The sequence below is a fragment of the Rhinatrema bivittatum genome, chromosome 5 (genome assembly GCF_901001135.1).
Source record: "Rhinatrema bivittatum chromosome 5, aRhiBiv1.1, whole genome shotgun sequence".
Classification (NCBI taxonomy): Eukaryota; Metazoa; Chordata; class Amphibia; order Gymnophiona; family Rhinatrematidae; genus Rhinatrema; species Rhinatrema bivittatum.
This window is the reverse complement of record NC_042619.1, coordinates 362,545,302-362,562,494: the sequence shown is the minus strand read 5'-3', so window position 1 is coordinate 362,562,494 and position 17,193 is coordinate 362,545,302. Positions and strand designations below refer to the sequence as shown.

The window sequence follows — 17,193 nt, the reverse complement described above, 5'->3', positions numbered from 1 at the left end:
GGTTTCAGCCATGTTTCCGTGATTGCACATATGTCTGGGTTGACTTCTATAAGATAATCATTGAGGATGTGCATTTTTTTGGAAAGCGACTGAGCATTGAATAGGGTTACCGTGAATAGTGAGAGACCTAGGAACTGAGTCATTGGGGATGTCATAATTGGGATTAACCTTTGTTGTCGATCAACGTGGTAGGATGCAGGCAAGTTAGTTCTTGATTTATTCTTGATTGTGGGAATAGTGCATAGGTGCATCTTTGAGGAGAAGTCGAGAGGAGGTGGGAGGTGGAGTAGTGGGGTTGCTGCTGTGAGGATGGGGAGCTCTTTTAGAGGGTTGAGTCAAAGATTACGTGTATAAAGAGGTAGACCTGGGTTTTGTGATATTACAGCTAGAACCTAAGTAGAATTCTGAATCTGTATCCAGGACTTTCTAGCCTAGCTGGAAACTCTTGCTGGTGGCTCTTAGGGCCGCACAAAGGGGCAGGTCCCTTTGTCATGCTCCTTCGGTGCGCGGCGCCTGGGCTTGGTTTGCGGCCTTAAAAGGCCCTGCGGTCGCGGGTGAATGTGGTCACCGGGGCGCCTGGTTCCCGATTGGCTGCTGCAGTTTGGGGGTGTTGGTTAGACGGCCTCGGGGTGGCAGACAGCAGTGGTCGTGTGGTCAGTGCAGGCCCGTCGGTGGTAGGGGCGAGTGTAAAGGAGCCTTACCCCGATGGGCTTCTGCGCCAGCTGCGCGGCCCTCACTCCCAGCTCCCTTTCCGGGTCCTCCTGGAGGGCTTTCGACGGCGTCTGGGATCGCAGGTAAAAAGCGATCCCAGACGCCGTCGAAAGCCCTCCAGGAGGATATAAAAAATTATGCAAAATTACTAGCAAATAGATTGAAATATGTCCTTCCAAATTTAATTTTCATTGAACAAACTGGTTTTGTTTATGGTAGACAATCTAATTCCAATATTAGATGGCTCCTTTTGGCTTTGGAAAAGAGCATATATAACAAAATACCAGACCCTATGGTTGTTAGCTTTGATGTGGAGAAAGCCTTTGATAGGGTTTCTTTGGGTTTTTTTAAAGTATGTTCTACAGGAGAATGGGTTTGCTAGAAGTATCCTGGATGCAATATAAGTCCTTTACACCTATATCCAGGTTAATGGCACACTATCGAAGGCTTTCTCGTTACACAGAGGCACGAGGCATGGATGCCCACTATCACCTTAATTATTCATTTTGACCCTGGAGCCCCTTATAAGAAGGATCAAAAGGAAAGTGTTGTTCAGGGATTTGGATAGGGCATCTGGACACTAAAATAATGCTGTTTGCAGATGATATTCTGATGACACTATCAAGGCTCAGCAATTCCTTCCCAAGGTGTTGGAGTTTATAACTGAATTTTGGGAAATTTTCAGGGCTAAAGTTAAATCTCAGTAAATCCGAGGACCTAGACGTGACTGGGACACTTCAAGATAAATGGACTTCTTCTCTAATACGGTGGGCAGAGGGAAAGATTAAATACTTAGGGATCATAATCCATCGAGATCCTACGCAGTGGTACAAATGCAATTTGTTACCCCTTTTAAGAGAATTTAAGCAGAGAACCCAAGCTTGGATGGAGTATCCAATATCAGTTTTGGGGCAAGTAGCTTTATTGAAAATTATTTTATCTCCTAAAATATTATATCTCTTGCAAATGATCTCTATTGTACTCATGAGGAAAGATGTCAAATATATAAATACTCTCTGTTCCAGATTTATATGGAAATCCAAGTAATCCACAGTTCTGCTCAGGAGATTCACAAGCTGTGTTTAAGCGCTTGGATGGCATGGGGGTGGATTTGATAGTCTTTTTTGGACTGCAATATGGGAAAATTACACTCTTTGGCCTACTGCATTGAGCGTTAAGTATGATTAAAAATGACTATCTGGCGTATTTTCAACTACAGAGCTATTTTACAGGCACTTTGGGAAAGGACTGGCCTAAGTGTTCTTCTGGTGCCTTTCAGTGGTTCATGCATTTAATGAATGCGGGGAAATTCTCGATGTCTAAGGCACATAAATATATCCGTTCGTTACTACAGTCATTAGCGGATATTTGGGCGAAAGATATCTCTGTGGTCGTTCAAGACAATGATATTATGGTGGATTGATTATGGCTAACAAGACCACAGAGAGTATGTCTTTAAGGGAAATGCAGTTTAAAATAGTTCATATGTTGTTCTTTTCGCCTTTAAGGGCCTTTAGAGCCCATATCGCTCCATCTGATAAATGTTTGAAGTGCTGTCTGGCTAATGCCACTTTACTGCAGTTTGTGGTCATGCACATACATTCAAGAATTTTGGCAGGCTATTCTGAACTCACCGTGTTCTCTTCTTGAAGTGCCTTTTTCCTGGTCTGTGGCCTTATGTCTGCTGTGTGTGAAAGGTGATGACATTTTGGTAAATAGGGCTCAAAAGACCCTCTTAGTTAAATCCTGTTTAGTTGCAAAAAAGTGTATTATAGCAAAATGGCTAGATACCGTTGGCCCCTCTGAAAGTATGTGGATAGCGAATATGGTAGAACTGCTACTATTAGAATATAAATCTATTAATCCCTTATTGCCAAAAAGTAAGAAAGATTTTCATGTCATTTAACAGCCTTTTTTTAAGGCAATCCCTGAGGAGGTACTGCAATCTCTCTATTAGAGGGGGAAAAATATGACACACACACACCCCCCCTCTCGTCTCTAAAGTAATCTCTAAAGTAACCTTTAAATAAGTGATAGAACTTTTCTTTGTTTCTGATTGCCCCTTCCCATATTTTTCTTATTTTCTGCATTATTCTTAATGTTGTTATTATTTTTTGTATTCTTCTTATTTGTTGCTGTTCTGTGTGGAAGGTGTTTTTCATTCTTTCTCTTCAATACATGCTGTGTGGGGTATAGTACAACTTTTGTATAACTTTTATATAATTTGGGGAATGGACATAGGGGAGTGGGGGGTGGAGTGGGGGTTCAGAGGGGTTTTAGCTGTGCTTTCAAATTGTGGTTTGTTGTAATTTGCTTTTAATATGCCAATAAAAATACTTAAAGAAAACAAAGTCTCAGTTATGGGTTCAAATCCTTGGTGGATTCAAAGACCCAGCTACAGGTTCAAATCCTCTCCTGGTAGTTAAAGTCTCTGTAGTTTTTGTCTTATCAATGCACAACAGTGTCTAAGTCATAGCTTCATCTTACTAAACACAACAGTAAGGAAGCAACTTCTTGCTTTAATCCTCCTGCACGTTGCTTGCAACCACTTCCTGAACAGCCTAAGCTTGGCTGTGTTCGTTGGGCCTGGCTCTTAGGGAACCAGGCCCTACTACCACCTCCCACCGTAGTTTACAGCTGGGTTTTATGCTCCCCTTTCACTATGGCTGCAACTACAGCAATATTTACGTAAGTGTGGTTGACCTGCAATCTCCATGAGTGTATTCTCTTCTGCAGGTGGTCTCCACCACTCATCTCCTAAGTTCATCGGCTCAGGCTCATCCTCAGAGTTGCTCACAAGCTCCTCTGTTTCTTCATCTGGTTCAAGTACAACAACTTCCTGTTCTGCCCCTCCTTCCAACGAGCTCTCTCCCGTCTCCCACCACACCCGGGCTCTCTTGTCCTCTCGATAGGGTAAAACCAGGGACGTTCCTTCCTCTCCAGAGCCCCTTTGCCTTCTGGGAGTTGGAGTCTGTCTCCTATTCTGATTTCTTTTATTTACTGAATCCCCCTTCCAGGTTTTCTTTACAGCCCAGCTTCTTTCCTTCACCAGGGAAATATAATGCCTATCACAATACAGGTCATTAATTTGCAGGTTTTTGTAAATTTTTTTGCCCAGCCCTTAAATCTAATTCTTCTTGGATAAAAAATAAACTTACTTTTTCGTCTTTTATTTCATGTAGGCTTTGCTCGCACCTTGTATTTCAGAGATGCTTAACCAATGTGTTCATAAAATTCTACAGGAGAGAAACTAGTAGGAATTTCTCAGTTGTTGAAATCCCAACAAAGCAAGAAAGATGAAGAATTCATTCTGGGGTATCCATAAAACATACTTTGGATCCTTTGAAAAAACATTACCACTATAGCAAATAAATAAATAAATAAACAAACAAACAAATAAATAAATAAATAAAAACAGTAACTACTATTGATGCTCTATCTCACTAATTCCTCTCCAAGGACATTCCTGAGGACATTCCAAGGACCCAGAGAAGGTCATATTGGCAGCTACCCACTCAGTACATGCAGGAAAGACCATCATACCCAAGAACCTCAGAAAGAAGTTATTGGCTTGGGCCCACGACTCAAAACTTTCAGGACACCCTGGCCAACTTAGAACCCTGTCTAAACTTCATACCTATTACTGGTAGCCCACCATGAAGGAAGACACATTCTCCTATGTCGCTTCCTGCGCTAACTGCACTAAACAGAAGACGCCGCTGGGTCGTCCATGGGGTCTACTCCAACCCTTGCCAGTGCCAGAAGAACCATGGACACATATTGCCTCAGACTTCGTGGTCAATTTACCATCTTCAGGAGGAAACAACACCATTTGGGTAACTGTAGATTGGTTCTCGAAGATGGCTCATTTTGTGGCTTACCCACCGCCATGGAGCTCGCCAAACTATTCATTACGCACATCTTCTGCCTGCATGGCTTGCCTAAGCACATAGTCTCCGACCGAGGAGCCCATTTCACGGCTAACTTCTGGAAGGCACTATGTAAGAAATTTGATATTTTCCTTGACTTCATATCAGCATATCATTCTCAATCCAATGGGCAAACAGAGAGGATGAACAGGACACTGAAACAGTTCATTCGTGCCTACGTGAACACTCGCCAGAATGATTGGAGTGAATGGTTGCCCTGGGCAGAATTTGCCATTAATTCTCATCCAGCAACATCCACTGGATCAACACCATTCTAGGTGGTTTATGGACGACTACCACTGCCACTTCCGTTATCAGTGTCATCCCCAGCAGCTCAATCTACTGCCAAAAATATCCATCAACTTTGGACTCATACAAAAGAGTTGCTTGTTAAAGCAGGACTTTGAGCAAAGAAAGGATACGATGCCCATCACTGTAAGGCTCCAGACTTCAAGCCTGGTAATAAAGTCTGGCTTTCCACGAAGCACTTAAGACTTAAACTTCCTTCAGCTTGCTTCACTCCATGTTTCATTGGACCATTTCCCATTCTCCGATGACTGGGCAATCTCACCTACAGTCTGAAGCTACCATCTACTTTAAAGATCCACAATGCATTCCACGTCTCACTATTGAAGGCATTGATCCTTAGTGAGTTCTCCAACAAGATACCTGATGTTACACCTATAGATGCAGAAGAAGACATCGAATATAAAGTAGACGCAGTTCTCGAGGCAGAGTATGGGAATACCTCATGTCATGGGATGGGTATGGCCCTGAAGAAAACTCTTGGACACCAATGTCTAATATCCTGGATAAAAAGATGCTACAGGACTTTCATCACTTGTATCCTCAAAAACCAAGACCTGGTAGGAAACAGCATGGACGCCCTTTGAAGGGGGGTACTGTTGCGTCCGTCGGTCCTCAATGGCTTCGCCCCGTTTGCCTCACCTTATTCACGGCTCCTCCCGCTTACCTGGGCAAGATGGCTACCGCCGCGTCTACAAGCCGACCTCTCTGGCGTCGCTGGAACGGCTATGGTGCAGCCTCCTGCCATTGCTCCTCCCAGGTACCTACTAGGGTGCGCGTGCAACCCACATCTTTTTACCACCCTTGGTGCGAACCTCGAGGGCATTCCCTCATGCTGACATCACGCCATCCGGGTATATTACCATCACTCATTTGCTAGCTCTCCGAGTTAGCAAGGACTCAAATCTGTTCTTGTCTACACTACTCTGCCGCTCCCATGCTGCCGCAGGAAGCTCTCTTTCTCTGCCCTTCGGGGTATATGCTAGCCTGGGTAACTACTCCTTGGGGGCCCTCTGCTTTATTTCAGGTGCCTTACAGGGAACAGGTACTCGCTCCTCGAGGGCCTGCTCTCCCTGCCTCAGTGCCTGTACCTTCTACAATGACCTGGTGGAATCGCATATCAACAGCAAACACCTAGTGAGTACTCTAACTCTCAGTCTATCCCATCCACAGTATCTCCTCGCTGGAAGACCTGCTGCGGAACCTCCTGACATCATCTATGAAACTGCCTCACTACTGCCACCCCTGGTGGTTCTATTCAAGCTGTTTAATAAAAGAACTATTGTGTTTGTGTAATACGAGTCTAGCCCAGTGCTGTGGCTCCTCACGGGGCTCCTCCCCATGGGCATGATCACCTCCACAGCACCCAAGGATCCACAAACACCCATAATTACAACACACGTAATGGTCCCCCAGCCTGTCCTTTCCTATAATTGATAAATCTCTGGGTTTGACTTGGATCTTCAGGGTTTCCTACTCCAACAGTATGGGAAAAAACATTCAGAGAAACTAGGAGGTTGGTGGGACCACAGTACATGCTCTCATTGTCTTCTGCTGCTAGACCTAAAAGTTGATCTCCAACCCCCTTAATATATTTTATCTTTGCATTGGGAGGACTAAAGCCTAAGTTAATTTTGTATGGCTGTAGCCTCCAGAAGTACACCCTTCTTTGGCAGGATAAGGCATGGTCACAGAAGGAACAACAGGGGAGAAGGGAAGAAAGTGGAGAGACAGGCAAGAGAATAGGCCTCTTTGGGAGGGAGAACAAGGCTCTCATTGGAGACAGGGTGTGGAAGGAGAGGAGAGAGAGAAAAACAGTAAACACTGGGTGAAAAAATAATGAAAAACAAAATGAGGGAAGAAAAGAATGAATGAAAAAGGAACAAATTATCTAACCATAAACAGAAGGGTTTAAAAACTGTTTTAGTTTTTTTAAAAAAGTATTTTTGAATTTTAAAATATTTAAATTGTATATACGTTTATGCAAATAAACTGTAGAATTGGCACAAATAAAAAAAACCCTTTGCTACAGAGATTTTTTATTTTAAACATAGAAAGTACCCCTCAGCTGCCACAGGAAACTGTCTTAGGCTAACACATCTTTCAAGCCTCCAAAGTCTTCCTGGTGACCACTATGGAGATGAGGGACGTTGACAGCTCTTATTCTAAAAGAGAAATTTCACATTGTTATTCCAGGTTACATCCAGGCCTGTAGAGCACTCATGATTGCTGCTGTCAGTCTTGGTTTTTTTGGCTCCATATTTGCATTGGTTGGAATGAAATGCACAAAAATTGGAGGCTCAGACAGGACCAAGGACAAAATTGCTTGCTCAGCTGGAGTAACTTTCATACTTTCTGGTAAGGCCTGGAACATATTGCATAAAGCTGATCGATATTTATATTCTGTACTAATTCCATTCACTAACTCTTTCATTCGGATGCCTTCCAGGACTGAGCTCCCTAACTGGATGTTCGCTGTATGCCCACAGAATTACATCAGAGTATTTTGATCCCAATTTTGTTTCACAAAAGTAAGTATTCCCCTTCTGTGTGCTTTCATATGTACACAGAGAAATTTCCCTGAAGTTTATTTCTACCTGCCTATCTTTTAAAAATGTCATTATTTCTATTTTTTGTTTCATTTATTCAGCTGTGGCTTAATGGAAACTGCTGCTTGAAAACTGAACCTTAGTTTTTATTCCCATCCATCCTGTTTCCTTTTCTTTTGTATATAAACTCCCTAAATTTTGTGGTGGATTGCTTTCCTGTAAGGATTCTCACTGGTGTAAAATGCTAACTGTGTGTTAATTTATCTTATAGCCGATATACTTAAAGTAGACATGACTTATCACAACCACTAAGTAATATTTAATATGAAACTATGTTACAGTATTTGATGGCACTTGTTTAGTTAATATAAATCAATAGGGATGTGAATCGTGTGATCGATCGTCTTAACGATCGATTTTGGCTGGGGAGGGAGGGAAATCTGATCGTCATGTTTGTTTGGTTTTTTTTTTTAAATCGTTAAAAATCGTAAATCGGGGGAGGGCGGGAAAACCGGCACACCAAAACAACCCTAAAACCCATCCCGACCCTTTAAAACAAATCCCCCACCCTCCCGAACCCCCCCAAAATGTTTTAAATTACCTGGGGTCCAGTGGGGGGGTCCCGGCGCGATCTCCTGCTCTCGGGCCACGGCTGTGTTAATAGAAATGGCACCGGTGGCCCTTTGCCCTTATCATATGACAGGGCAAAGGTAGCCCCGGCGCCATTTTGGTTCCTGACACCCGACGTCACGAGTGCAGGAGATCGCTCCCGGACCCCTGCTGGACCCACAGGGACTTTTGGCCAGCTTGGGGGGGCCTCCTGACCCCCACAAGACTTGCCAAAAGTCCAGCGGGGGTCCGGGAGCGACCTCCTGCACTCGCGCCGTATTGCCAATATTCAAAATGGCGCCGGCGCTACATTTGCCCTCACTATGACATACTATGACCCCCGCAAGACTTTTGGCAAGTCTTGTGGGGGTCAGGAGGCCCCCCCAAGCTGGCCAAAAGTCCCTGGGGGTCCGGGAGCGATCTCCTGCACTCGTGACGTCAGGTGTCAGGAACCAAAATGGCGCCGGCGCTACCTTTGCCCTGTCATATGGTAAGGGCAAAGGGCCATCGGCGCCATTTCTATAAACGCAGCCGTGGCCCGAGAGCGGGAGATCACGGGAGATCGCGCCGGGACCCCCCCACTGGACCCCAGGTAATTTAAAACATTTGGGGGGGGGTTCAGGAGGGTGGGGGATTTGTTTTAAAGGGTCGGGGTGGGTTTTAGGGTTGTTTTGGTGTGCCGGTTTTCCCGCCCTCCCCTCCCCCGATTTACGATTTTTTGACGATAAATCGGGGGAATTGTTATTGTATCGCGGCTCTAACGATTTTTGACGATTTAAAATATATCTGACAATTGTTTTAAATCGTCAAAAAACGATTCACATCCCTATAAATCAACACATCTAAGTTTGAAATTATGTGCCTTATGGTGAACCGTTGTGACGGCAACTAGCTTAACGACGGTATAGAAAGATTTTAAATAAATAAATAAAGTCACACCTGTGCATAATTTCTCTTTTGCTTTTTTACAGATTATTAGCTCAGATTTGGATGGAAAGCCAATACTATTTTGGTGTAATTGTTTGGAAATTTTCAATCTGAATTAAAAAAAACAAAACAAAAACCCAAACAAAGACACAGAACAGAATCCAGCAGCGGGATGGGGGTCTATGCAGTATTTTCCACAGATCACTACACTTTTCTTTCTATTGAAGGGAGGTTATGTTTTTACACCCAGTGCAGAGAGTTCCTAGTGTTTAGAGAATGACAATGATCTCTGGACCCTAGAGATGCTAACCTGGAGGAACAGAGGCAGACAGACATATATAAACATGACGAGACCTTCAGGGACACAGGACAGCAGGTCCCACCTCCTTTTGGGTGCCTCTGTACTGCTTTGGATTAGCAAGAACACCAAGGAGAGCATCACCGTGGTGAAGTAGGAGTTTTAGCCATTAATATTATTTATTTATAATTTATTTATTTATAAATAAATATTATTTGTATGCCATGTAAAGCTCATTTCATGGTGAGAGCGTGTTCTTTTCCTGATAATTTTTGTTTTAAGTTAGACAGCAGGTGCCAGTCTATCAAGAGCGCTAACAGGCTACAGCTGAAATTGACAGGACTAATTCTTGAGCCAGAATGAGCTGCGGCTCTCACAGCAGCTGACATAGCACTGAGAAAGGAGGCAAAGTGACAGGGTTAATCCCTGAGCCAGAACAAAGAGGCAGAATGATAGTTGGTGTGTGGAGGTTTGAGAACTGTTTCAGTTGGGATATATAGCTGGGTGCTGTCAGCAATACATTACTTAGGACTTTCAGATATATTTGAGAAAGATACAGGATTTAACTCTGTAGACAAACTGATTTAAGTATAGCAGTTAGTGTTACTGTGAAAATTCCTTTTTCCTTCCCATGTATGTTATATTACATAAGTAAACTTAGATTTTGAAGACTGTAATCTGTAAGCATTTGTATTTATTGTAAGAATTTGTATTTATTATTTACTTTTTACATTGATCTGTTACCACTTGGTCCTGTTCTCTCCTTTACCTCAAGTTCTAAGTTCCTACAAAGTTAGCCTTGTTATTTTATACCCACTTGTTTGATGTAATTTTCCAATATTGGTTCTGTGTAAACCGAAGTGGTATGTACTAGTACATGAACTCCGGTATATAAAAGCCTTTAAATAATAAATAAATAAATAAGTATATAAGATTTCCCAAAGGTCCATCAAGCCCATTATCTGGTTTTCAACAGTGGTCAATCCAGGTCACAAGTACGTGGTACATGGCAGCATCCCAAAAAAGTGACCTAATACATGCTGCTTATCCCAGGGAAAAGCAGTGTCTGTCCCCAAGTCCACCTTTATAATGTTTATTGGACTTTTCTTCCAGGAATTTGTCCTAACCTTTTTAAAACCCAGCTACACTAACAACTTTTACCACATCTTCCGGCAACAAATTCCAGAATCTAAATATGCTTTGAGTGAAAATATATTTTCTCCTATTTGTCTTAAATATATTACCTAGTAACTTCATTGCATGTCCCATAGTCTGTACTTTTTGAAAGAGTAAACAACCAATTTGCATTTACCCATTGCACTTCACTTATTATATAATAGACCTCTATCATATCTCCCCTCAACCGTCTCTTCTCTAAGTTGAAGAGCCCAACACTCTTTAGCCTTTCCTCATAGAGGAATTGTTCCAACCCCTTTGTCATTTTGGTAATCCTTCTCAGAATCTTTTCTAATTCTGCTGTACCTGTTGATGCAGTGACCAAATCTGCACTCAGTACACAAGATGCGTACTGCATGGAGCAGTACATAGGCATTATGATAGGCTATGTTTTATTTTCCATTCCTTTTCTAATAATTTCTAGCATTCTATTTGCTTTCTTGGCTATTGCCACACACTCGGCAAAGGATTTCAACATATTATTCACAATGACGCCTAGATTTTTTTCCTGGGTAGGGACTCCAAGGGGCGGATTTTAAAAGCCCTGCTCGCGTAAATCCGCCCAGATTTACGCGAGCAGGGCCTTGCGCACCGGCGCGCCTATTATCCATAGGCCTGCCGGCGCGCGCAGAGCCCCGGGACTCGCGTAAGTCCCGGGTTTTTTTGTCGGGGGCGAGTCAGGGGGCGTGTTGGGGGCGGGGCCGATCGACACGGCATTTTGGGGGCGGGACGCAGCGTTTTGGGGGCGGGCCCGGGGGCGTGGTTTCGGCCCAGGGCGGTCCAGGGGCGTGGCCGTGCCCTCCGGAACCGCCCCCGGGTCGCGTCTCGGCGTGCCAGCGGCCCGCTGGCGCGCATGGATTTACATCTCCCTCTGGGAGGCGTAAATCCGTGGACAAAGGTGGGGGGGTTTAGATAGGGCCGGGGGGGTGGGTTAGGTAGAGGAAGGGAGGGGAAGGTGAGGGGAGGGCGAGTTCCCTCCGAGGCCACTCTGATTTCGGAGCGGCCTCGGAGGGAATGGAGGCAGGCTGCGCGGCTCGGCGCACGCCGGCTGCCCAAAATCGGCAGCCTTGCGCGCGCCGATCCTGGATTTTAGAAGATACGCGCGTATCTACTAAAATCCAGCGTACTTTTGTTTGCGACTGGTGCGCCAACAAAAGTACGCGAACGCGCATTTTTTAAAAATCTACCCCCAAATGTGGAACCTTGATTTGTGAAGCTATAATTTGGATTGCTCATCTCTACATGTATCACTTTGCACTTGGCCACAGTAAAAGTTATCTGTCATTTGGATGCCCAGTCTCCCAAGGTCCTTTTGCAATTTCTCACAATCCTCTTGTTATTTAATAATTTTTAATAATTTTGTACTTTTTCAAACACTTACTGCAACTCCAACATTGCTCTCTGCTTCAACCGCAAGTTGAAATGTGGAAAAGAAGATTTGCATTAAAATAACTACCAACAAGGACTGAACTTCACAATCTGGTTAGACAAATAAGTGTGTGGGGTAGCTTGCTTATTATGGCGGTTACTACCCTAAACAAATTAAGCCTGATACATCACTTTGAATGCATAAACAGTGTTGCTCTCTGCTTCTGTGGCAGGGGGAAATATGGAAAAGAGGATTTGCTTTCATACAACAACCAACAAGGACTGAACTTCACAATCTGGATAAACAAATAAGCATGGACGTAGCTTGCTTATTACGGCGGTTACTACCCTAAACCAATTAAGCCTGATACATCACTTTGAATGCATATAGTTGCTCTCTACTTCAATGGCAGGGGGAAATGTGGAAAACAGGATTTACATTCAGACTACATTCAACAAGGCATTGATCTGTGCAGTTGGGGTAAATAAGCATCGGGGTAACTTGCTTGATGTGGAGGTTACTACCCTTAACCATTAAACCTTATGCTCATCTTTGATGCAACTCCAACATTACTCTCTGCATCAATGACAGGGGAAGGCAGGAAATTTGAATCAGTTACCAACAAGGGCCCTGAACTTGGTGGTTGATGAAACAGATAAGTATGGGAAAATAAGCGTGGGAGCTTGCTGGGCAGACTGGATGGGCCAATTGGTCTTTTTCTGCCGTCATTTTTATGTTTCTATGTGTAGTTCCCCATCAGCAATAGTTACTGACTCCACGGATATACATCAGGTTTTTATAAATTAGCAGAAATTACACAGATAAGCAGGTGAAGGAAGATTTGTGTGAATGATTTTTTTGGGAATATTTCTGTACCTCGTGTTACTGATAGTCAAAATATTAATTTAATTTAAATAAATCTATTAGTTTGGTCAAATTAGATAATGCTATACAACAACTGAAATTAGGGAAGGCTTCAGTCTAGATGGCTATAGTCCATAATTTTATAAGATACTACGACAAAAAGTGAATATCCCTCTATTCTAAGAAATTTTATAACAATTTTTGGGGAAATGGAACTTTCCCTGATATTGCTAACCAACATAAGAACATGCCATACTGGGTCAGACCAAGGGTCCATCAAGCCCAGCATCTAGGGGTGTGCATTCGTTCCCTATGAATTGGTAATCCACAACGTATAGGGCCATATTCTTTGTATTCGTGGGGAAGCGAAACGCATCGCGATTCCCCACGAATACAATGAATCTTCGCCAAATTATTCGGCAGTCTAAAGGAGCCAATTTAAACAAACCCCCCAGCCTCCTGACCCCCCCAAGACCCACCAAAACTCCCCGGTGGTCCAGCGGGGGGGTCCGGGAGCCATCCCCCGCACTGATTCACAGTTTTTCCTAAGAAAGGGAAGGATTTGACTAAGCCAGATAGTTTTAGGCCTATATCACTTTTAAATATATATCTCAAATTGTTAATCTCTATTCTGGCAAACAGCGACTGCAGCGGTGGGGGAAGGGAATCTCCCGCCGTGATTATCCCCATAAAAGATAGCCCCTGAGGGGGGCGATTCGGGGGGGCCTGGCCCAGATGGTTTAGGGGAAGTCCCGGCAGGAGATGCTAAGGATACTTCCTCAGATTCTTCCTTTAACTCTGACTTTGTGCTTTTGATGCATAAAGCCTTCAAAGCCAGAAAGACAGGCAAGAAGAGGGGAAGAGATGCCTCGGGATTTTCGGACCCTATGGCCAGGCCACAGAAGAAGTTGAAGCACGTGGGGGAGACGGGACGCCCACAGATGCAGAGACTTCTGAGGTTTGAGGCATCTCAGGAGGTCTTGGCTACTTCTTCAGAATCTGAGGATCCAGAGGATCCACATTTACCTTCCCAGCCTCCGAGGGGGGTTTAAGGGAAGTCGGACTCCACGCTGGGAGGTCTGTGTGGGGCTCATAGGATGGATGACAATGATCCTAAAACCGTCAGGCTTTTTCGACGAGATGAGTTAGGCCCTCTCATCCCTGTCATCTTACGAGAACTGGGTATTGAGACCCCCAGGAAGAGTCTCGGCTGGGGGCTACGGACCTGGTTGTGTTGGGCTTGCGGGGGCCGCCTTCCTCCTTTCCCTTTCATTTTTCAGCCTCGGACTTACTCTTTCGGGAGTGGGATTCCCTGGATTTAGGGCTGAAGGTAGCCAAAGCTATGGATAAGCTGTATTCTTTGCCGGAGGAGGCCTTAGAGCTTCTCCGACTTCCCAAAGTGGATTCGGCAGTTTCGGCTGTCACAAAAAAGACCACCATTCCAGTTACCGGTGCAACGGCACTTAAGGACTTGCAGGATCGAAAGCTGGAAATTCAGCTCAAGAAAATTTTCAAAGTCTCAGTACTTGGGGTCCGCGCAGCTATGTGTAGCAATTTTGCCTTGCGGGCGGGCCTTCGCTGGGTCCAGCAGTTACATAAGAACATAAGAACATAAGAAAATGCCATACTGGGTCAGACCAAGGGTCCATCAAGCCCAGCATCCTGTTTCCAACAGTGGCCAATCCAGGCCATAAGAACCTGGCAAGTACCCAAAAACTAAGTCTATTCCATGTTACCATTGCTAATGGCAGTGGCTATTCTCTAAATGAACTTAATAGCAGGTAATGGACTTCTCCTCCAAGAACTTATCCAATCCTTTTTTAAACACCACTATACCAACTGCACTAACCACATCCTCTGGCAACAAATTCCAGAGTTTAATTGTGCGTTGAGTAAAAAAGAACTTTCTCCGATTAGTTTTAAATGTGCCCCATGCTAACTTCATGGAGTGCCCCCTAGTCTTTCTATTATCCGAAAGAGTAAATAACTGATTCACATCTACCCGTTCTAGACCTCTCATAATTTTAAACATCTCTATCATATCCCCCCCTCAGCCGTCTCTTCTCCAAGCTGAAAAGTCCTAACCTCTTTAGTCTTTCCTCATAGGGGAGCTGTTCCATTCCCCTTATCATTTTGGTAGCCCTTCTCTATACCTTCTCCATCGCAATTATATCTTTTTTGAGATGCGGCGACCAGAATTGTACACAGTATTCAAGGTGCAGTCTCACCATGGAGCGATACAGAGGCATTATGACATTTTCCGTTTTATTCACCATTCCCTTTCTAATAATTCCCAACATTCTGTTTGCTTTTTTGACTGCCGCAGCACACTGAACCGACGATTTCAATGTGTTATCCACTATGACGCCTAGATCTCTTTCTTGGGTTGTAGCACCTAATATGGAACCCAACATTGTGTAATTATAGCATGGGTTATTTTTCCCTATATGCATCACCTTGCACTTATCCACATTAAATTTCATCTGCCATTTGGATGCCCAATTTTCCAGTCTCACAAGGTCTTCCTGCATTTTTATCACATTCTGCTTGTGATTTAACTACTCTGAACAATTTTGTGTCATCTGCAAATTTGATTATCTCACTCGTTGTATTTCTTTCCAGATCATTTATAAATATATTGAAAAGTAAGGGTCCCAATACAGATCCCTGAGGCACTCCACTGTCCACTCCCTTCCTCTGAGAAAATTGTCCATTTAATCCTACTCTCTGTTTCCTGTCTTTTAGCCAGTTTGCAATCCACGAAAGGACATCGCCACCTATCCCATGACTTTTTACTTTTCCTAGAAGCCTCTCATGAGGAACTTTGTCAAATGCCTTCTGAAAATCCAAGTATACTACATCCACCGGTTCACCTTTATCCACATGTTTATTTATTTATTTACGCCTTCAAAAAAGTGAAGCAGATTTGTGAGGCAAGACTTGCCTTGGGTAAAGCCATGCTGACTTTGTTCCATTAAACCATGTCTTTCTATATGTTCTGTGATTTTGATGTTTAGAACACTTTCCACTATTTTTTTTTTCTGGCACTGAAGTCAGGCTAACCGGTCTGTAGTTTCCCGGATCGCCCCTGGAGCCCTTTTTAAATATTGGGGTTACATTTGCTATCATCCAGTCTTCAGGTACAATGGATGATTTTAATAATAGGTTACAAATTTTTACTAATAGGTCTGAAATTTCATTTTTTAGTTCCTTCAGAACTCTGGGGTGTATACCATCCGGTCCAGGTGATTTACTACTCTTCAGTTTGTCAATCAGGCCTACCATATCTTCTAGGTTCACCGTGATTTGATTCAGTCCATCTGAATCATTACCCATGAAAACCTTCTCCATTACGGGTACCTCCCCAACATCCTCTTCAGTAAACACCGAAGCATGTGGCACATTTAAACCTAATTGGAGAAAGTTCTCTTTCACTCAACGCACAAAACTCTGGAATTTGTTGCCAGAGGATGTGGTTAGTGCAGTTATTGTAGCTGTGTTCAAAAAAGGATTGGATAATTTCTTGGAGGAGAAGTCCATTACCTGCTATTAATTAAGTTGACTTAGAAAATAGCCACTGCTAGTACTAGCAACAGTAACATGGAACAGACTTAGTTTTTGGGTACTTGCCAGGTTCTTATGGCCTGGATTGGCCACTGTTGGAAACAGGAAGCTGGGCTTGATGGACCCTTGGTCTGATCCAGTATGGCATGTTCTTATGTTCTTACATCTCCCTTGAGTATGTGACTGCTCCTCCGCGCTCGCAACAGCATTACATGCATGTTGCGGCAGTTACGACCCTAAGAACTGTTGGGCAGACTGAATGGACCAAAAGGTCCCTCTCTGCTGTCATTACTGTCCAACTCCACTATCCATGGCAGCTAGAACCCCAATAGCAAGCAAATGGGACTGCCCTAACCTGCCAATCCTAACTGAAATTGGCCACCAGGACAATAACAGCAGGAGAATGCACCACTGACCAGGTAGCGCTGCCACCACTTGAGCCTCCACATGTTGCTGAGCTGAGGCACAAGGTACAGAAATGTCAAGTCTGGCAGCTACTGGTTGTAGCCCCCAGGGAGACAAAGCTGACCAGTCAACAAGAACTACATTCAGTGACATGGAAACAACGGCCCATCAGGGCCATTGCTGGGGTTGTGCAGTTGAGCCAAGCACCATATCTGAGCAAGTTGCCACCTGTTGCTGACCCGATGGACAGGACAGAGCGGCCGACCCTCTTCGCCACCGCAACAGCACAGTTCGCACGGCAGAGCATGCCAAGGCAAAAGGATGACCCAGTATTTCACAAAGATGAGAGTATAAACATTTGCCTGAATTACACCCAGAGCCAGCTGCAAGCCACCACATGTAATTGCTTCTTGGATGTCCCAAGGATGTGTGGGACAAAAATGAAGATGTCCTGCAGCAAAATTAAATGCCCAGGTGCCATAGAAT

At 44.0% G+C, this 17,193-nt stretch overlaps 1 protein-coding gene across 7 annotated transcripts in view; it reads left to right on the top strand.

Annotated features, from left to right (window-relative positions):
* Positions 1–17,193, top strand: part of CLDN10 (claudin 10) — a 259,036-nt gene that overhangs the window by 212,545 nt on the left and 29,298 nt on the right. For all 7 annotated transcript variants that reach the window (XM_029604734.1, XM_029604728.1, XM_029604733.1 and 4 more), the window contains 2 exons: positions 7,143–7,304; positions 7,396–7,477. In XM_029604734.1, coding sequence (XP_029460594.1) covers positions 7,143–7,304; positions 7,396–7,477 — 244 coding nt within the window. The remainder of the gene's footprint in view (positions 1–7,142; positions 7,305–7,395; positions 7,478–17,193) is intronic.